This window comes from Equus przewalskii, chromosome 15, assembly GCF_037783145.1.
Source record: "Equus przewalskii isolate Varuska chromosome 15, EquPr2, whole genome shotgun sequence".
Lineage (NCBI taxonomy): Eukaryota > Metazoa > Chordata > Mammalia > Perissodactyla > Equidae > Equus > Equus przewalskii.
In genome coordinates, this window is record NC_091845.1 from 4,813,098 (window position 1) to 4,834,608 (window position 21,511).

Here is a 21,511-nt window from a genome sequence, read left to right on the forward strand (position 1 = left end):
GAAAAGGCCACAAGGGACATGCCATGTGAGAGGGTGATGAGGAGGCTGTGGCACAGAAAAGTAGAGACGGAGAGAGACTGTCACACACAGAGGGACCATGAGAGAGACAGCAGCAACGAGAAGGGCAGACAAGAGCAAGACAGAGGGGCAGAGAAAGACAAGGAAAGACAGAGGCTGAGGGGGAGAGAAACAAAGATGAGAGAGGGAAACACCAAAGAGAGACGGTAAGTGACAGAGAAAGAAAGAGAGTTAGAGAGACTCAGGCAGACAAAGAGATGGAGAGAGAGAGAGAGGGAACAAACCCGAGAGAGATGGAGACGGCGGCAGGACAGACAGACACAACCCACAAGCTCAGATTCAGGGAGAAAGAGACCCACACCGAAGGGAGACACAGGCAGCAGAGAAACCCAAAAAACGCCAGAGATAGGGTCGAGGCGGAGCGAGGAGCGACAGGGCGGGAGGCAGGCAGGGGAAGCCTCCGCCCTCCATCCAGACCCTCCGCGGCCCGCAGAGCCCGCCCGGTGCCCAGGCCCAGCGCCCAGCCCCGGGCAGGCAGGGGCCGCCCCGCGCCCGGCCGCTCGGTACCTTTGGGCCGCCGCCGCACCACGCCCAGCCGCCACTTGAGCGACACCGCCAGCATCGCGCCTCTCTTGCCCTCGGGGCGGGCGGCCGGCCGAGCCTCCGGGCGCCGCAGCCCTGCCTCCTCCGCGCTCGCGCTGCCTGCGCTCACTGGCAGAGGCTGGGTGCTCCCTGCCTCCGCCCTCCCCCAGTTGCTAAAATAGATAATCCTCCCGGGAGCCGGCGGCTGGCACCCGTGGCGGCAGGGCCCTTCCTCCACCGCAGTCCTGGCCCGGGGAGTGCGGCTCGGGGTGTTCCCGGCCCTGCGGCAAACCTCCACGGGGTGCCCCACCCAGGGCTCCTCCCAAAGTGCTCAGCCTCGCCCACTCCTTCTTTTGGCAAAATCTACCAGTTCCCTCTCTCTCCTCCACAGGCTGGGCTGGCTGATGCCCCCAGGCCTTTGCACATGCTGTGGAGTGGGGGGGGGGGGGGGGAACAGAGATGACCGGGAGAGGATGGGTGAGGGGGCTCCCTGCTCGCTGTGAACGCCCCTCCTCTCTGGCCTGGCTCCACTGAACTTCCCTGCCTGGGGACCTGTGCTCAGCCTTCAGAGATCCCTGCCTGGGGAAGCCCCTGCCTGCTGGATCCCAACAATGCTTTTCCTACTGGGTTGCGACCATTTGCACACCCCCAAGACCAGGAGCTCTCAAAGACAGGACAGGGTCCCCTGGTCCTGTGTCCTGGGCAGTCAGCACAGGCACTTGCCACCCGCCTCTTCGGCGCTGCCCTCTGCGGTTACCCTCATTGTAACAAGGGATGACTAGAGCCCACCCAACTGCTGGTTGGGTGGAGTCACGGGGACTCCCTGAGGGCTCCAGGCATTCAGCAAGAACTCAATAAATGTGTCTGGCGTCCCTTCCTCCACTGAAGAGAAAAGCTCAGACTTCGCAAACGGAGAGTGACGGGAGAAATCGGAGAGCATGGGCAGACCTGAGTTTGAATCCTGGCTCAATGTGCCCCACTAAGCCTCAGTTTCCTCATCTGACTAATGGGGCTGACAGTTCCTGTCTCCAATACGGTGAGGGCTGTATGAGATCATGCACACAGAGCACTTAGTGGAGTCTAGCACACAGTAGGTGCTCAATAAATAATAAGTAGCTGCTGTAATATTGAGATTATTTTGTGTGGAGCCCAACTCCTGCATGTGAGTGGAGACGGGAGGTCCAGCAAGGTGACGACCGGGCTGAGGTCAAGCGGGAAAGTCAGGAACCTGGTGCTTTCCATGAATCTCATTCAAGCTTCACAGTGCACCACGATGGTCCTAGGGTCATTGTCATTTTCCAAAGGAGGACACTGAGGCTGAAGAGGTACAAGATGCCCCCAGACTCACACAGTGCACAAGTGGCAGAGGAGGGTCCCAGATGCCAGCCACCAGGCTACACCACGGCCACATTTGGGCCAGAGAAAAGCCCTTGTAAAACCCCTACTGTGTGCCAGGCTCTGTGCCGAGCATGCTGCCAGCTTAGCCCAGGGAGGCGAGGCTGCCTGCCTGGGGCCGTGCAGACTGCTAAGTGGCAGAGCTGGGGCAGGAGCCCCGACAGTCCAGGTCCAGAGCAGGAGCTCTGGCAGGAACGAGGCCACTGCCCACCTCCATCCCAGGCCCTGGGGAGAAGAGAAGTAGCCCAGGTGGTCTCCAAAATCCACTGAAATGGAAAGTGCAGCAAGGAGTCAGGGTGCAAAGATGCCGGGCGCTGAGACGTCAGAGCACGGAAATCTGGCGGCCTGGCCTGGGAGGGTTTCCTGTCACCAGTTCACCTGAAGGATGCCCTGCGAACGTCCCAGGCACCACAGTGAGGACGTCTCAGGGCTGGATCCACACATGGACAGAGAGGTGGGTCAGCCAGCTTGAGGTCCCACTCCGCCCGCCCCAGAGACCCCCACAGGCTACAGGGCCCACTGGTAGGGTGTTGGACCTGGGGTCCCCCACACCTGGATATGGAGCCCAGCTGGGAAACTCCTGCCCACGTGGCCTTGAGTTTCCTCAGTTGCAAAGGAGTCACTTGGTCCCCTCTGCCCCCTGGGCGGTGGGAGGTCAGATGAAGAAAGGGAGCTCTCAGGAGTGGGGTGGGGCTGTCCACAGCACCTGCCCAGCACAGCCGAGGGAGTGGGGGTTAAAGGCCTGCCAGTGCCAGCGCTGCAGTGTTTAAGGCCAGGGGCTGTGGGGCCAGCCGGCCTGGCTCAAGTCCCAGCTCCACGACTTCCTGGCTCTGTGATGGACAAGTTGTCTTAAGCTGTCTGAGCCTATTTCCTCACCTGGAAAATGGGGGTAAGAATAGTTTGTACCTGATGTGTTGTGAGGATGAAACGAGATAAAATGAACAGAAAGCCCCTAGATAGCACCTGGCACAGTCAGCCCTCCATAAACACATGTGGGCGTTACCACTAAGACAGAGGTCGTCATGGGCGGCAGAGCTCCAACTTGAGTTGAAGTGGAATGCAGGCAGACAGGGTGGCTCAGCTGAGTTAGCGGGGCAGGTGAGCCGGACGTGCCCCAGGACAGAATTTATCCTAAAGGAAAAAGGAGCCAAGAGAGATGTGCGTGACCCTGTTGTCCCTACTAATGGGGACCTGGCCTTGCGATGGGCCTGAGATGGGAGCACCACGAGAGGGAGCGGGCGGTCTGTCTCCCCGTCTCTTCCCAAGCTCAAGGCTTCACGGGTCTCCCCCATCTAGAGGGGCACAGGACCCACCCAGAAGCCACGCAGGCCCAGCCACTCAGAGCTGATGTGGAGACGGCTCCCACGGGACCCAGGTCCTACTGGGCAGCTCTCTGGCGCTGTGTTAGGTGCCACACCGGGAGCAGAGCTGAGGACACGGCCCTGGCCGCTAAGAGCTCCTAGCTGAGGAAGATGCTGCCTGTTCCTGAGTCTCAGTTTCCCCATGTGAACACGGGGGACAGGAACCTGCATCTCACAGGGTCACAGGGAGGAAACTACAATTCCACATATCAGAGCATCTGTATACAATAGGTGCTCAATACATGCCTTCCCTCCCCACGCGCAGTCCAACTTCCTCTCCAGACCAGGAGCTCTCTGAGAGCTAGCGTCTGCACGGACCCCGGTTGTTTCTGCCTCCTGTTCCCTCTTCTTCCGGCAGCATCACCCCATTTTCCTCCCTTGTGCTCCATCTGGGTGGTGCTTTGCCCCCAGCTCCAGGAGGGGCCCCTGACCCGAGCACACCAGCCAGAATCTCCCGCCCCGGCCGTGGTGACTGGCACACGTGACCCAAGTCAACGAAAGGAGTGACTGTTGGGAGACTCGGGGTGAACTCCTGGAAAAGGGAAATTCTTCCCTCTGGGGGTGCAGACAAGAGGGGTCATTCTGGAGGTGCTGGTGCCCACTGCGGCACCCACCCAAACGGAGGAGAGTAAGAGAGCGAGAGGAGGAGGATGGAGACTGATGGAGGCCTGAGGACAGATCATCTTGATGAGGATCCAGGCTGCCCCAGGGAGAGAAGCCCAAGGCGTCCCGCCCTACATACTGATCTATAGCATCCGCGGGAAGCATAGGCCATCCTGACTTAACCCGATCTGATTCCTATCCAAAGTTATAGGACCACCCGATAACCAGACCCCACCTACACTGATACCATTTTAATGACTTTTTTACATAATCTTTCCTTTCTCTTGTAAAGAGATAACTCACATACCTATGCCTTAAATTTAGCCCTACCCTCAACCCATGCCTGCAGCTCTTACTGCCCACAGGTCCTGTCCCCATGCTGCAGCTCTTACTGCCCATGGGCCCTGTCCCCATGCTACTCCATGCTATTCTCTGAATAAAAGAGCACTACTGCCAGACCTTGAGAGTCCAAGAAATCCTTCTTTCAATTTCTCGACTCTCTGAGCCCACTTCAATCTCAACTGGCTCCTCCACCCCCCTGACCGCGCACCTGAAGTCGGTGAGAGCCCTTTGCAGTTACTTTAGCCAACAAATTCCTTTCTTTGCTTAAGCCAGTTTCCGTTGGGTTTTGGTAACAGATCGGAAAGAGTGAGTCCTGACTAGTCCAGCCAGTCTTCCTCCCCTCAGGTCCCAGCACAGAGCAGGGGCTCAGCAAGTGCACAGTGAATGAAGGAATGGAGGATAACAGAACATGGACTGACACGCTCCCCAAACTCTGCCTTCAGCAGGGCCCCTGAGCCCTGGACTTTAGTTGGAGGAGGCCACAGCTGGATGCTGGGTTTCTGGCAGGCAGTAGAGTCAGCCCTCGGGAATGGGATGGCGGTTCTGCCTTCCAGCCACCTGCAGCTTGCCTGTCATCTGAGCCGCACTTGCTAGGCGCCCCCACTCCGTGGTCCCCAGATTTTCACAGGGGTCCTTCTGCAGAAATGGCAGCCCAGGGAGATTGTGGGAGAGCACAATACCCCTTAAAAGAGATGAGACCAGCAGTGAAACAGCAGATCAGGCCAGGCAGGGAGCCAGGAGCCTGAGTTCAGGTCCCAGCAGGCCATGGGCTACCATGTGGCCCGAGCAGGTCTCTGCAGTTCACTGGCCTTCATGGGCTGCACTCCGTCGTCGTCCCTGGGTTCACCCTCCCTGTGCAGTCTCATTTTCTCTGTCCCAAGGCACAGAGAGGTTCTTCCCCTTACTTAAGGTCACGCAGCCACTGAAGCAGCCAGGCCAGGATTCAAATGTGGGGCCGCATGACTCCCCTCAAAAATGAGCTGACAGAGCCCAAGGATGGGCAAATAGGACGAAAAGGATCACAGAGGGATCCAGGCCAGCCTCCACCCCTTGGTTCTGCTTTTCCCATCCCTGCCTCAGCCTCACAAAGCCCCAGAGGCCCTGGGTTGCTGCCACCCCCACCAGCTTCCCAAAACAAATTAGCATCTCATCAGACATGCCTTTAATCTTCTCTGCCCAGCCCTTTCTTCCCCATGGGCCCACTGGTGACATTCCTGCCGCCCAGCTCTGCTGATCTAAATAAGACAGAGGCCTCCGGGCTCCCAGGGAGAGGAGGGGGGTGGGGGGCAGACCCCTCTTAACCACTTCCTCAGGCCGGTGGAGGGAGAGCACAGGCCATCCATTCACTCATTCAACAGATATTTATTAAGCACCTTCTGTGTGCCGGGCCTGGAGGCACAGCCATGAGCAGAAAACAGCCTCCACAGCGCTGCCACCCCAGCAGGAAGACGGAGTCGACGGCAGATGTAACACGTAAGAGCTGCAGCATGTTAGAGGTGACACACGATGGAAATAAACAGCGCAGGGCGAGGGAATCGGGGCGCAGGGGGAGATGCTGCCCATTACAAACGGGGGTGGGGGGGCGCCCAGAACCCAGACTGCAGCCTCTCACACTTTTTCCCACTGAAAGGGCCCACAGGGTTCCTTAGAGAAGTGGCCGGTCCAGGGCTGATCCTCGGACATCCTCTGGTGCCAGAAAGTAAGAAATGTTCGAGGTCTGACGGGGGAAGGCGGAAAGGACACAGAAGCCGGCTTGAGGGGCTCCCACTGGCCAATTCTGGGACAACTTGAGCATCAAAAAGAACGATGACTGCAAAACTGCAAAAATTGGTGTGTTTATGATTCTCAAAAGAAAGAAAACATCTCGCCGGTCCCTTTAAGTAATGAAGGCCCCATCATCACTCTGTAAACGGAAAACGAGGGTGAAGAGTGAAGCATTTCTCCTGCCTCCCCACGCGCACGGCATTTCAGGGGACCCTAACAAAGGGGAGGCGATCTTAGGAAAGCGCCACAGCAGATAAGTGCAGAGGAAACGCCAGGATTGGAGAACCTGTCGGCAGCCCTAGTGCAGTGAGGATCCGGCACTGACCATTGATGGAAGGATGACAGGCCCTGTGACAGACGGACCAGGCAGACAACACTGGAACCCTGGACCAATCTTAGCATCACCAAGAGGGGAACATTCTGGCATATGCGCCTCCTGATAGGATGTGGAAGGAAGCCCACAGCACCACCCGTGACGTATTCTTGCCTACAAAATTGGAACTGAATCAAATCCAGCTTCAGACCCAAATTTAGACCCAGTCAACAGAAGTATAGGGGACAGAAGAATGTATTAAATGACATCGCCAGGCCATTCCACTGGACAAATGACCAGGTTTCCCCAACAAATAATTAGAGTGAAGAAAAATGAGGGGGAAGGGACTCATAGATTAAGAGAGACTTAAGAGACCCATCAACCAAATGCCATGCAGGGACCTTAGCTGGATCCTCGTCTGAATAAGCCAAGTGTGAAAAGACATTTGGGAGACGAGTGGGAAACTGCAGGAGGCCTGGCTATGAGAGGATATGGAGGAATTATGCTAATTCTGTTGGGTTGACGCTGTTATTGTAATTATATTTAAGAAAAAGTCTTGGTTGGAGATAGAGATGAAACAAAAAGAAGTCTGAGACTTAGCCTTTAAAAAATGCCTCAGGGGTACTCCTGCGTTATATGTGCCATTTAGAAGTATATAAAAATTTAAAACATAAAATAAAAATAAACACGGAGGTCATAAAAGGCCTCACCGAGAATGTGACATTTGAAGAAAGGCTGAGAAGAGGGAGGGAGCCGCGGCGGGGGACTCCAAAGGAGGGGGCTCCCAGGGAGGGGGCCGGCCTGGAGCGGCCAGGTGGGGGATGGGGGCAGAGCCTGGAGCAGAGGAGGCCCCGTCCTCTGGCCGCGGACACGGTCACCGGACCGGGGTCAGGGCAGAGGAGGTGAGGAGCTGGGCAGAATCTGGTTTCTTGTGAAGCCCCGGCTGCCTTCCTCCACCAGGGTGAAGCGTTTGCTGAACAGCTGACGGTCATTTCTCTAGGTGAGAAGCACGCACTCCGGGTCAAAGGCCTGGGCTCCGATGCCGAGCCCCCGCTCTCTGCACGGTCACTTCCCCACTCTGGGCCTCAGTCTCCCGGTTGGTAAAATGAGGTGATGATCAAGGACTCCAACAATTAGGCTGCTCTATGGAGACGCAGGAGGCAAAAATGTCCTGCCAACTGGTAAGGGCTGGGCCTGTGCTGCCCACAGGGAAACAGCCTTAACTGGGCACAGACTGCATGCCAGGCAGCTCCGGGCTCCTCAGGCCATCAAGCCTCGCCTTGTCCAGGTGAAATCACCTGGGGAGCTTACAACAACTACTGCCGAATCTGAACTTTGTGGGTGCCGGGTAGAGAACTGCTGCCTCCTTGCTGCCCTGTAGCAAAGACGGGGCACCAGGGTTCAGAGAGGGAAAGTGACTGTGCCAGCATCACACAGCTTCCAAGTGGCAGAGGAGGCATTTCCGACACAACCTAGCCTCTATTCCTCCCCAGACCTTCCGAGGCTAAGAGCCAGAGAGCAGCCCCCCGGGGGGCTCACACCCTGCCGGGGGAAGCAGCCGTAGGTATGTCTGATGTTCTGAGACATTCCTGAGCCAAGAAAGAAAATGCCACCAAGCATTTTCTGGCTGGGCCAGGGCGGCTGTCGGACAGGTGCACCAACAGGGCCGCCTGCCAGGAAACAGGTGGCTGCCCGTTAATGCTCCTGGCACTGCCTTCACGGCACAATAATTAGGAGCAGATGCCTGGGCAGGCGCCATTAACGAGGATGCCGACTGAGTCGCGGGGTGCTGGGTTGAGGTGACAGAAACGCTGCAGTTACGGCCCCATGGGCCACAGGGGCTGCTGGGGCCAGGCCAGGCCACACCTTTCCCCACCTGATTCCAGGGCCCCGCTCCCCACACGGGCCAACCACAGCCCAGGGAGAGGGCGGCCTGGAGGGGAGGCGCAGAGGCTGACAGGTCTGGGTTCAGATCCTGTGCTGCCGGCCGAGGCACCTTGCTCGTCCGTAAAGTGGATGTATGGTCTCCCAGGCACGGGGCGGGCGTGACAGCTTCCCAAAATACTGCAAGTCTGGGGCTGGCCAGGGCTCTGTGAACAAGACCTGTCTTCCAATCACGCGCCAGGCATTTGCTTTCAGATTGTAGAAAAACGGAATCTGAAGAATGGGGGAAAAAATAACTGAGTTTATTAAGCATTACTCTGCAGCAGACACTGTCCCCGGGCTGCACACAGCAACCCTCTCCTCTGTCAGCGCCTGGGGTGGGGACTACGATTAGCCCCATGTTACGAACGCGGAGACCCAGGCGCACCAGGCAGGGCAGAGGGCCGAGGCCACAGGGCTCTGTGCCCGACCCCGGCAGCCTGGCTCCCAGCCCCGCCCTGCACCCGCTCTGCTGTTCTTTCCAAGCACAGCCGCCTCTGTTGTGGTCCCCGTGCAAGCGCGTGGGTGGGTGTGATGAAATACAGCGAACGCGCCACCGTGAGCAGCAGAGGCGCACACAGCCCGCGGCGGCACGGCGGGGCCCCCGCACCGCTGCCTCTGCGCCCTCCCACCTGGCTTTGCCCTACGTGGCCGTCCCTGCAGGCTGGACGGCCTAGGCGCCCCGCACTTCGAGGCACATCAGGGTGCCACCTGGTCGCCCAGGTTGTGACCAGCCCTGTGACCCCAGGCCCCACCTCCCTGTCAGCACTGGAGGGCATCCGCTCAGCATTGCAGATGGTGGCGAAGGTTCGTCTGGGTCAGATGTGGAAGTTGGTATCATGTCCACCCTCTTCCCTTGGCACAAGCCAGTGAGACCCGCTTCTGGGAACTGAGTGACAGCCCACGAGGACACACAAGATTGAAACCCTGGAGCCCAGAAAGTTAGTCTCACCAGCCCCAGGATGGTGGATCCAGAACTGCAGAGCATGCATCACGGATCCACACCACACTGGGATCCAACCACAGGCCATTAGAACAGCAGCAGAGCGGGCCAGAATTACAGACACAAGCCACGGCCGTGAGCGAACCTAAGCCACTGTCCTCAGATTCACGGTGGGAACAGGGGAAAGGGATGGGCATCGTAGGACCCCAGACCATGTCCACAGGGACAGTATTAGTCCTTGGTTTCTTGCCAGACAGACTGTGTCTCCTAGAAGCTCCTGACCCCTCCAACTTTGCCCTCAATGCCACCAAACGCCTCTTCCCAAAGCCTTCCGTGAGAGAGGCAATCACACGGCCACTGTGTGACCTGGGACAAGTCCCTGCCTGCTTTGAGCCTCAGTTTCCCCACTATAAAGTCAGAGGGTTGACCCTTTCTGAAGGTCAACTCAACTCCGATAATCTGTGAAACGATCACATCTCCCTCCCTACAACCTTCTGTGGCTCCCAAAGGACCTCACTTGAAGGAAAGACGGAACCAGGAGCCCTCCTGACGCCTGACCGCTGCTTTATCTGGACTCATCTCCAGGGCTCCTGGAATCTCAGCCTCTGCTCTCAGTCCCCTGGGTAAACGAGGTCCTTCCACTCTTCTCCTTTTACCATATGGCCTCCTCCTTGGAAGGCCTCCTCTCCACCTCCCCAAATCCCCTTGACTCCCTCAGACCATCATGTGTCACCTCCCCAAGAAGCCCTTCCTGACTCCTCTGGCCTGGCTAGGCTAACTTCTCTCCAACCAGAAGCAGGTTCCAAATCCTGAGTGCACTCGCTCCTCAGCACCCCACTGCTCCCTCCTCCACCCCTGCCACTGTCAGCAGCCCCCTCACTGCTGTCCCTGCCTCCATCCTCACCGTCCTTAATCCACCTTCCTCATGGCACACAACTGGTCCCCTGTGACCTCTGGCATCATGTCTCTCCACTTCCTTCAATTGGCCTCACCATTTCTCAACCACAGGGCCTTTGCACCTGCTGTGCCCGCTGCCTAGAATGCCCATCACCCAGCTATCTGCACAGCTCCCTCCCTCCCTTTCCCCTTTAGGTCCTCATTCAAAAATCATCCTCTCCGTGACTATGGAAAGGTGCACACCCCAATCCCCAGCACCCCCACCCCTTTCCCTGCTTAATTTTTGTCCTTAGCATTTATCATTGGACAAACCACTTTTTACTCGTATCTGATTTATTGCCTGTGTCCCCCACAGGAGCGTCAGCTCCATAGGGCAGGGACCACGTCCATCTTGTGCCCAGTCCCAGCATACAGCAGGTGCTCACCAAATACTTGTTCAGTGAGGGACTCGAGTCGCACCCGGCCTTGAGGCATTTCCTTGCTCTTTGCAGGCTGTTGGTCCTGCCCCTGAGGCCAGGAGGGCTCCCAGGTCAGGGGGCACGATTCGTTCCTCTCGGTTTCCCCCTCAGTTTGGGGCAGATATTCATGCAAGGTCACTTAGCAAGGAGATCAGAGCTGGGATTTGGACCCAGGACCCTGGATCCCACGCACTCTTTAGATCTGTTCCTGAGCACTACTAACACACCTGCAGAAAGAGGGCAGCCCCGGGAGGGATCCCCGCTCGAGTCACGTAAAGGCCCCGCCACCGCGTACGCTCCAGCTGAGGGAGGCCAGCCTCGCGTCCCGGGCGGACTGCACGAGGCTGGCGAGCACCAGCCCTTCCCTAGGGACACCCGTGCCCGCGGCACCCCATCCCGGGAATCGGGAGAAACAGCAAGAGGTTCAGTGATGCCACTCCAGAGGTAAAGGAAACCTGGGGTCACAGGGGGGCCACCGCACTCACGGGGCCCCTGTCCTCAGACCAGGCTCCACCTGAGGCTGGGGCGGCAGGAGCATCGAGAGAAGAAATAACAATGACGACAGCAGCGATAACCAAATCTATTTACAGACCCGATGCATTTATTTGACCCCGTCAAGCATTCACTGGCTCACCAAGGAGTCGCTGAGCAGCTCTTGCACTCCAGCAGTGAACAAAACCTATAGCACATTCCACTGGGGGGACAGACAATACATAGAACAAATAAGCACTATCAAGTAGGTTGAAATCAGCACATTCAAGAAAAATAAAGTGGGTGAGGACTGCGTGTGGGAGGAGGCCTCTCTGATCAAGTCTCTATACAAATGAAGGAAGTAGGGGACCCGGCCATGCAGATCTCTGAGCCACACAGAGGATGCAGCCAGTGCAAAGGCCCTGAGGCAGGACTGTGCCTGGCATGTTTGAGGACCAGCAAGGGAGCCAGTGCGGCTGGAGCTGAGTGAGGGAGGGAGGAGATGTCCCAGAGGATGTCAAGGAGGCCAGAACGGCAGGGGAGAGAGGGCCGGCTCTAGCTGCACTGAGGACTTGGCTTTCCCAGGAAGGGAGGTGGGAGCCATGGGAGGATGCTGAGCAGAGGGATGTGATCTGACTTAGGTTTGGACAGGATCACTCTGGCTGCTGGGGAAGAACAGACTGTTGGGGGTGAGAATGGAGGCGGGAGGCCAGTGGGGAGGCCGTTGCACCCATGCAAGCTAAGAGATGCCAGGGCTTGGACCAGAGGGGTGAGATGTGGGGGATCCAAGATACATTTTAAAGAAAAGCGGTGGCTCATTGCAGACACTCACAGCCCTGTGAGGCCAGGAGATGTAGGTCCACTTCACAGAAGAGGAAAGTGAAGCTCAGAGAGGTTAAGTCATTTGCCCAATGTCACACAGCGAGGAAGTCTCAGAGCTGGGACAATAACCCAGGCCACCTAGCTCCCACGCCTGTGCTGTCTCATCACGACTGTCCTGAGGGTCTCCTCAGGGCTCATGCCTGACTCACGGGGCATGAAATACGGGGTCTGAGGCCAGAAGGGAAGCACCCCTATCCCTTCAGGAGCTCCTGGCCCAGCTGGGAAGCAAAGCTGGGAAGAGGACGGGAGGGTGCGTGCGTGGGATAGGGAGACGGGACAGGCGAGAGTGAGGGGTGGTAGGGACACGTTTTCCAGCTTCCCAGGTCTGCTGGTGAAGTGTGAGGGTGGCACAGTCAGGACACGTGGGGCGCACTCTGCAAATGCCCCCGGGGGAGGCGGGAGGGAGCAGCGTGCAGTCAGACACCCGGGTTCCCATCCCTACTCTGTCCTTCCTTTAGCTGTGGGAACTTCAGCATATCACTGACCCTCTCTGTGCTCAGTTTCCTCACCTGCTGAATGGGGCTGTTGTGGGTGAACACGTGGGAAGTGCTGGCACAGCAGCCGACGGGGGTGCGACGCACTCAGCTGACGGGCAGCAGCAGGGGATGCAGAGAGCCCCCCTCCGCTCCGCGCTGGCCCCGCTGTCCCAGCTTTGGGGCTTTGCCTCCGCCGTCTGTCCATCTTTCGAAGTGGACTCAGGGCCTTCTTCCTGTCGCTAATTCAGGAGGGACAGCGAGACGAGTCACGCCTGCTTGCCTGGGATTCTGCCTTCAGGGAAGAAGAAGATTAACACTCCCTCTGAAACCAGGAGGTTCACTAAATGACATGTCGCTGAAGGCTGGATTCTTGGAATCATGCTGTGCCAGAGAGCTTCTGGTCCAAACTGTACCCCACCCATTTTACAGATAGGGAAACTGAGGCCTGGGAGGGAGGGGCATTTTCTTTTTTTTAATGCTTTTTTCTTTTTTTTGGTGAGGAAGATTGGCCCTGAGCTAATATCTGTGGCCAATCTTCCTTTTTTTTTTTCTCCCCAAAGCCCCAGTACATAGTTGTATATCCTAGTTGTAGATCATCCCAGTTCTTCTATGTGGACGCTGCCTCAGCATGGCCTGATGAGCAGTGCCACGTCCTCACCCAGGATCCAAACAGGAGAAGCCCTGGGCCAACGAAGCAGATTGCACAAACTTAACCACTCGGACCCAGGGCCGGCCCCTGGGAGGGGACATTTTCTGAGCCACCAGACCCCAGGGTGCCCACGTCCACGTGCCAGAGGTGAAGGGTACAGGCAGGGCGAGGGCGTTGGCCGATTAGGATGGACAGGCCCTGCTGCCACACACTGACCCTCCAGCTGCTGGATTGTGGAGACACCCAGGGGAGGGGGAGAGGCCTAGAGACACCCAGGGGAGGGGGACTGGGGGATCAGGTGCCCCCACCCAGTGTGGAAGTATTTCAGCATTTTCCCAGCCAGGGGGCTCCCTCTGCCCCTCCCGCTGAGGCACGAGGAGCTCCTGCCAGGGTCGGGCTCTGTGCTGCACCCTTTCCGGGGCTGTCCCCTCCAGATCCTCACGGCCACCCTGGGAGGCGGGGGTTTTAATTAAAATGCCACCACTCACAGAGGGAAGTCCCTTGCCCAAGGTCCCACAGTCGGTAGGCGGCAGGGCCGGAGGGAGCCCAGCACGGGCTGGCAGCAAAGCCCAAGGCAGCGCTTGCTGCAACAGCCTCTGCCTGAGGCCCCTCTCTGAGCACCGCCTCCCAGGGGTCTCTGGCTCCCGGCTCCCCCACAGCACGGTGGGCCGGGCTCCGCTTCCACAAGTCAGGGGAGCAAAGACAGCCCTGCATGATGGTGGCTCCAGCCCTGTGCTCAGGGGAGACGCGCCGCCTGAGAAAGGCAGAGGGAGTGAGGGGTGGGGAGGGCCGTGCAGGGGCCACCCCACAATTACATCGTGGGGGCTCCGGGCCAGGCCCCACTCTGAGCACTTGATGGTACAGCAACTGTTTAACCCTCTGCCACAGTACTGCTCTGACCCCCGTCTTCCAGTTGAGGAAACTGGGGCTCCGAGAGATGAAGCGTCTTGCTCCAGGTCACCTGGCTGGCAAGCAGCGGAGCCAGGATGTGAACCGGGCTGTCTGGCTCCGGCACCTGTGCAGAGGAAGCGGGGCAGCAGTGATGGGCAAAGGTGGGGAGAAGGACTTTCACGGACGAGGGCATCTGACCTCCAGTTAGAAGATGCGGGGGTCTGTGCAGCGAAACCCCTCCTGTTGCCTCCTCCTCCAGCATCTTAGCCCAGCCTGCTGGTCCACAACACTCTTCAAGGTCTAGTGTCCCAGCCTGACCCCAGATGGGCATCACGAGGCAGAGACCACCCGCGTGGGTCTGGGGTGTGACCCTTACGCCAAAGCAGCAGCAGCAGCAGGTCAGAGCCGGCGGGCAGGGGTCGGGGGCTGCCCTGGGTGCAAAGAAATCCGGGATAGTGTTCGGGCCACCTGGGGTGGGATTGGGGGTGTCGACAGAATTACAGCCTCGGCCGGAGTAAGAGAGGAGCTATGCAAAGCGCAGTGTGTGGACCTGGGCCTGTCCTTGAACTATTTCTCCGGACAGCAACGGATAAGTTCAGAAACCGAGAGTAAAAGGTCGGAGACTATTACAGTGATATGACATCGCTCAACATCCAGGCGCCTGACGGGTGGCTTGTAATTTTCATGTCTTTCTTGTTTTATTTCATCTTCCAATAATTCATTGCTAGCGTATTTTTCAAATGTATCATCTCCAATAAATTGAAAAAGAAAAAGAAAACCCTGGCCCTTGACCAGGCAGCCTGAGAAGCCCTAGAGCACCAGCCAGGGACGAGAAGCTGGTGCCGGCCCGATGGAACTCAACATAAAATAAAGCTGGGAAATCAAAGTTTAGCTTTCACGTGTGCTGACACAGAAGTAGCATTTTTTCAGATCAGAGTTTGTCAGCCTCCGGCACTACTGCCGTCTTGGGCTGTACTGTTCTCCGTGCCAGGGCTGTCCACATCCTGCGCATCGTATGTACAGAGCAGCATCCCTGGCCTCTACAGCCAGATGCCACTATATACACCCCCTCCCCAGCTGTGACAACCAAAAATGCCTCCAGACACTGCCAAATGTCTTCTAGAGGGCAAAACCACCCCCGCTGAGAACTGCTGGCCTAGATGCTCTGATTCTGGGCGTGTGTGTGTGTGAGTATGTGTCTAGGTGAATGCGTATGTGTAGGGGTGTGTGTGTGTGCACGTGTGTGTGTTTTATCCCTGGCCTGCCTTCTTCACTCACATGGCCAGCCGGCCTGGCCCTGCAGGCATCTGAGTTTGCAAGCCCTGGTGTCACCCATTACCCTTAAGGGGTGCTGTCGGATCTCCCCACCCTAACACTGACCCACGGAACAGGCACTGCTCCCATGGAGGACCTGTCTAGGAGGGTCGCCATGGGAAGCAGGGGACCCTCCAAGCCGCCGTCCACAGAGCGGAGCCATCAAGAAGCTGGACAGCCACCGGGAAGGGGAGCTGGGGCAGCAGAAGCTCCTCAGGGGGACATCAGGGAACGCACAGCTTGTTCACACCACATGTCTGCGCCCCAAGCCTGGGGGACTGTGATTCAGAATGACCTGGCAGGGCCTCGGGGCTGCAGCTGGTGGGCGGACGGTGACGCCCAGCCAGAGCTGACACGGCTCTCTGAGAGCACCCGAGTCCCCTGGGAAGCTCAATAAAAATAGAGACTCAGGGCGAAAAAGACTGGAAGGTCTGACAACAAGTGTGGGTGAGGACGCGCAGCCAGTGGAACTCTCAAACTGCCTGTGGCAACGCAAGATGGCACAGCTTCTCCGGACAGGAATTTGTCAGGATCCACTAAAGTCCCTGAATACACATATCCTAAAACACAGCTCCACAAAGTGTTAAAAATCCGCGTACCCTGTGGCCCGGCAATTCCACCTGAAGGTACAGACCCAACAGAAAAGCGTGCACCTGGCCACCAGAAGGCGCGTCCAAGAGTATCCAAAGCGGCATTTTCCATAAGACTCACAAACTAGCAATGACCAGGAAGTCCACCAACAGCAGAAGAGATGCATAAAAACTGTGGCATACTAATGCAACGGAATACTACACAGCAGTGAACAGAATGCGCCGCTGCAATGCACAACACAACGGATGGGTCTCAGAAACTTGACAGGAAGTGAAAAAGGCGGGACAGAGAAGAGCACCGCCCACAAGACCCCATTCCCGTGAAATTCAAGAACAGGCGAAAACCGCCTTTGTGGCATGGTGACGCTGTCCAGGTGGGAACACCACAAAGAAAACCAAGAGGGCAGTTGTCCAGAAAGTCAGGAGGCCGCTGCCTTTGGGGGGAGCGGGAGGGCACACCGTCGGAGATGCATCTTCGGGGAACTTCGAAGGGGCTGCGATGTTCCCTCTCTTAACGAGGGTGGTTACAAGAGTGTTCGCTCCTCATCATTCTCCACACTAAACTTCTGTGTCAGACCCACGTGTACATTTTAAGATTTTAAATAAAAGGGAAAAACTGTGCTTCCACCCCACTCCCAGCAACGCCGATTCCTCAGGGCTGAGTTGGGGCCTGGGGTGAGCATTTTAAATATACCCCTCCCCCCACTGCTGGAGATTCTGATTCCTAAGGTCCTGGGGCCACACCAAGGTCAAGACACCTGCTGAGCACACGTCAGGCTGAGGCGCCCCCGAAAGCCGGCCCTTTGGCAGGCCCCGCCCTCACCGCAGGCTGGGCCACCTGAGGGTGGAGCTGGGCGGGACCAGACAGTGGCCGGCCCACAGTAGGTCCTGTCGATGCCGCTACTCGCTTTAGGAGGAGTGGTCTTGGGCCAGAAGGAATTTCTGACGCTACTCTGGGTGCAGGCGAGTACTGGAGGGGAGGGCGGGATTGAGCCGCTAGTCACTGAAATCCCATTGCAGACCGGCTGGCAGCCTGGTGCGCTCACCCTAGAGGCCTGGCCGGGCCAACAGCCCCTTAAGGAAAACAAAAAGGATGTGGAGAAAGCAATTAAGGGGCTGTCATCAGGGTGGTAGCCGGCATCTGCTCGGGCATCTGCCGAGCCTGTTCCATCTCCACAGAGCCCAGGAGGTGGGGGGGGGTCGAGACTGGGGACCTTTGGGCCCATCCTCTGCATGAGAAGCCGTGGAAGACAGAGCGGTGTGGACACAGCATTTCCTTATCAGCCAGGACAGGCTGGCGCAGGTGTGCCTCGAACACCCCAGTCACCACAGGGGACTTGTTGATTGCCTGCTAATTGCCTGGCCCCAAGGCAGTGCTGGGACAGAGGGACAGCAGATCCCTCCAGCCGCGGGGATCTCCGAGAGGGTGTGAACACACTGGGAGGCTTTCTGGGGACGGGGGCGGGGGGAGGCTGCTTGGGGCGAGGACTACAGGATGAATGGAAATTAACCAGACGAGCCCCCCGCCCCCCTCCCCAGGCAGATGGAACAGGTGGGCGAGGGCCCCGAGGTGGGAGTAAGTGAACAGCCTCGAGCATTCCCATGCAGCAGGCACGGTCTGGGGGGGGTCCTGTATTAACTCAGTTCACCGTCACGACATCACTCGGAAGTGCGTGCCCGTTATTTCCATTTTACAGATGGAGAAACTGGGCCACAGAGAGGTTACGTAACCTGCACAAGATCACACAGCTCTTAAGTAGAGAGCTCTTAAGTAGCATTTGACCCACTGTGCTACACTGCCTCTCATTCAGCTAGTTTTCCCCCAAGAATGGAAAGGGGGCCAGTGTGGCTGGAGCCCAGAGAGTGCGGAGGACAGCAGTGAGAGAGACGGCGGAGAGGGCAGCAGCCAGGCCGTGTGGGAGGATGCTAAATTCGGCCCCAGCAGCAGTGGGGAGCCCTTCAAGGTAGGGAGGACGAGATGGGATCAGATAGACGTTTAAAGGTCAGGGTACGGCTGAACAGTCAAGCAACACTGCACCATCAACAAACCCTCCTCGCCGTTCAGCATTCCCCCAGCGCCTCGCGGCACCACGATCTTTTCTCCAGACGGTGTAGCGCATTCTCATCCCCGTTAGACGGCAGGGACGCCTCCAACACAAACGCATAAATTCTGCCAACTCGGATGGACGTGAGGAAGCACCTTCTGGCAGGAGCTCCAGGGACCCCATTCAAACCTCTGATTAATCCTCTACAAAGCGCAGCTAAGCCACTTCCACATTTCTGTATTTCCATTTTTGCTTCATTGAGGTCGATTTCACTGAGATCGTCTTTCCTAATTAAAATTTACAACGAAGATCTCACTCATCAATCAATTTCTCTGCCCATAACACATACTACCCATTCTAGACTTCCGCCCCCGCGGTTTTCCCATTCTGGCCATGATTTCCGTCAACTCCAATTCTCTCGAGTCAGATTTTTGCAGATCTTAATGTTGGCATGGAGATTTGACTCTTCTGTCAATTTTTAGATCAATAACTATTTTTACTGTGCACAGTTTTAGCCAATGTCAGTTTTATTTTGTGTTGATTATTTCTACTAGCGATGTTCATGATGGACTGGATCAGAAACAAATGGTCTGCATTTCTTTCTTAGGAAATCCATGAGAAATTGAAACATCTTTGTGAGTCAGAAAAAGAAAAGGAAACTGAGGACAGAGAGCTCCAGAGACAGACAGAGGCCGACAGGGAGAGACAGAAAGACACAGGGATACAGAGGGGGAGACAGGCTGTGAGCAGACAGCTTAGTATCTGACGGCTCAGCGGAGTGCAAGCTAGCGGCCACCTCGCCTGCTTCCTCTCCAGCCTCGGTCAGGACATTCCCACCTCCAGCCACTGCCCCACCCGGAAGCCCCTTCGCTTCTTGACACTCAGCTCAGGGCTTGCTCATTCCACTGGTCAGGACAGCTTCATCGAAATAGGAGAAAAGGTCACTGGGCTTGTGTCCCAGCAGACAGGGCCCCAGGCCACATCCTGACCAGCTAACAACACTCCAGGCCCGAGCAAAACCAGCCACAGCCCTTGGTCTGGAGCCAGGGGAGTCCCAGCAGAAGGGAGCCGGCCGACGTGGCCAAGGAGCGAGGGCGCTGGGCCAGGCAGGCCGGGGTTTGAGTCCTGCCTCTGTCTCTTCTTGATTTCTCTGTCTCAGATCTCAGCTGCCTCATCTGAGGACCTGGATGAACACCCAGCTTGCAGGGTGCATGTGAGGCTGGGGCCCTGGTGTGACGCAGCCACCAGGCCCCTCTGCCCTAGCACTCACTGTGGCCTCCCACACTGGGCGGCCTAGGGAAGGCGCAGACCTCTCAGCTCTGGCTTCACTTGCCACCGAGCCATGGCCCTATCCTTACCGCAGGGCCTGGAGGGCGGAGAGGATCGGAGCTTGGGGTCCCTCTGGCTCAGCGTCCGGGCCGGTGAGGGGCCTTCCACAGGGCAGGCCCGGACTCTGAGATGGGGTCGGGGGGCTGGTTTTGGTTGCTCTTCTCTTGCCTGCCGGGTCCAATCCTTCACGAGGCTGCGTGGAGTCCTGTGTTAAAAAAGCCTCTGAGGGCGAGTTGGCAAGAACGAGTGGCGATCAATTAACAGTACCCACCATGGCCATGGGCTGGGGGTGTCTTGTGACTTCTGCATCTTTACTTGGAGCAGTGCAAAGACCGAGAGCGCAGAGCTTTGGTTTGAGTCTCAGCTACACCACAACAAGCTGGTGACCTTGGGCAAGTCACATTACCTCTCTGAGCCTCATTTCTTCGTCTGGGAAATGGGGATAATATTATGATTGATCTCACAGGACTGCTGTGAGGGTTCAGCAAAATTGTGACCCAGGAACCAGGCAAATAAGGGGCCACTGAGGACCTGGCCAACAGCTAACATGGTCTGTTAGATGTTTTCCAGACAGGAAGAAACCTTGTGTTCTGTTTTACAGAAATCAATGTCCCGTTTTGCAGATGTTGCCGTCTTGCACAGAAACTCACACGTTTGCAGCAAGACCCCTCAAAATGTTCCAGCTCCAAGGGTCCTAAAGTTACCTTAACTCATTAGCATCCTAAATTCTCCTCCTCTGGGTGGGTCCAAACAACCATTTTCAGACCATGCGATCTATGCAGCAGCATGTTTACCTGCTACGCACGTGTCCTGAATGAGCGCCGTTGTTACACAGCTGTTACGAATAACCTTGCTAGCCTCTGCTCTCTCGTGTACAGAGTCCCACCGGCACTGAGCTAGGGGGGGACAGCTCCGGGAGTGTCCCCCGTGTCTCCATTGCTCGTGCAAGCAGTAAACCCCTTCACCAGCTTCTGCCTTGGCTGTGCTTTTCGGCTCCGCACTCACCAAGAGACGAACCCACTGAGTCCAATTACAAAATGGTGTGTATGTAAGTGCTAATAAAAATTTATGAAAGAACGGGGGTTTTTTCTTTCTTATTTATCAGGTGAGTCAACAGGGAGGTGAAAGAGCTCTGGGCTGGACTGTTTTCAGCCGGTGACCCAGGTCAGCTGCTTTCTCTCTCTTGTAAAATGGGGCTGTTTCTTACACAAAGTTGAACAGACACTCAGCAGGCAACCTAGTAATGCCACTCGTAGGCGTCCAGCCCAGAGCGGGGGAAACAGGTGTCCACGCAAACCCTTGTACGCGGATGCTCATAGCAGCTCCCGTTACAGCAGCCCCAACTAGGAAGCCCAAATGCCCACAAATAAGGGCCTGGATGAAGACACGCCCTGGATCACCCGGCAAGAAAAGAACAGAGGCTCACACCAGCGCGGACGAGCTCAAAACAGGCCGAACACGCGACGGGAGCCAGAGGCAAACCCTACATCCTGTGTGATCCCGTTTACACAAAACTCTAAAAAAGACAAATCTAATGGACATCGATGAAAAGCGGATGAGGCGCCTGGGTCTGGCGGGACGGGGAGGAGAGCGTGAGCTCTGGGAAGGGCACAAGGAGCTTTCCGGGGTGATGGGAAGTTCGCACTAGAATGGATCGGGGCGCCGGGCACGTAGGTGTATACATAGTTAACACTTTTCAAACCGTAACTGAAAATGAGTGTATTTTATTCTATGTAAGTTGTACCTCAATAAAGTTAATTTTTAAAAAGAATCATGTTCCTGAGACAACCTTCTTGCAAACCTCCGGGGTTTGGTCTTTGATCGGATATCACACACCAGTGGACACGCGGGGACTGTGTCAAACTGGAAAGTACTTTACAGGCGGGAGCGATGGTGGTTATCTCCATGGGAGGTGCCAAAAACGGGATTCCAGCGCTGCAGGTTCTTCGGGGACTCCCCGTGAAGGCGAGGATGCCGCGGCCCTGGGGTCAGGCTGGCCTGGGCTGGAATCCAGCCTCCTACCTTCACCACCCTGCTCTGCAACCTGGGGCAAAGCAGTCTCCCTCCCTGAGCCTCAGTTTCCCAGAATATTCCGCTCAGTGAAGGGCAGTAGAGCTCCTGGCTCTGGGCTGAACGCTAGACGTACAATTGACCCTCATCAAACGTGGCCTTCCCCAGAACCCCACTGACAGACAGACCAGCGCAGAGTGGGGAGCGGCTCCCCAGGGCTCAGCGCTCCATGGTGGCAGGGCAGCCTGAACCCCG

The 21,511-nt window shown here is 56.9% G+C and overlaps 1 protein-coding gene across 3 annotated transcripts in view; it reads right to left on the reverse strand.

Annotated features, from left to right (window-relative positions):
- GRIP2 (glutamate receptor interacting protein 2) overlaps nt 1-21,511 on the reverse strand; it is a 98,766-nt gene that overhangs the window by 58,732 nt on the left and 18,523 nt on the right. Inside the window, exon 1 of one of the 3 annotated variants that reach the window (XM_070574637.1) lies at nt 586-906. The exons of the other annotated variants lie outside the window; for them this stretch is intronic. Within the exon in view, the coding sequence (XP_070430738.1) occupies nt 586-640 (55 nt within the window). The 5' untranslated portion in view covers nt 641-906. Of the gene's footprint in view, nt 1-585; nt 907-21,511 lie in introns of those variants that run through there. 3 annotated transcript variants of the gene reach the window in all.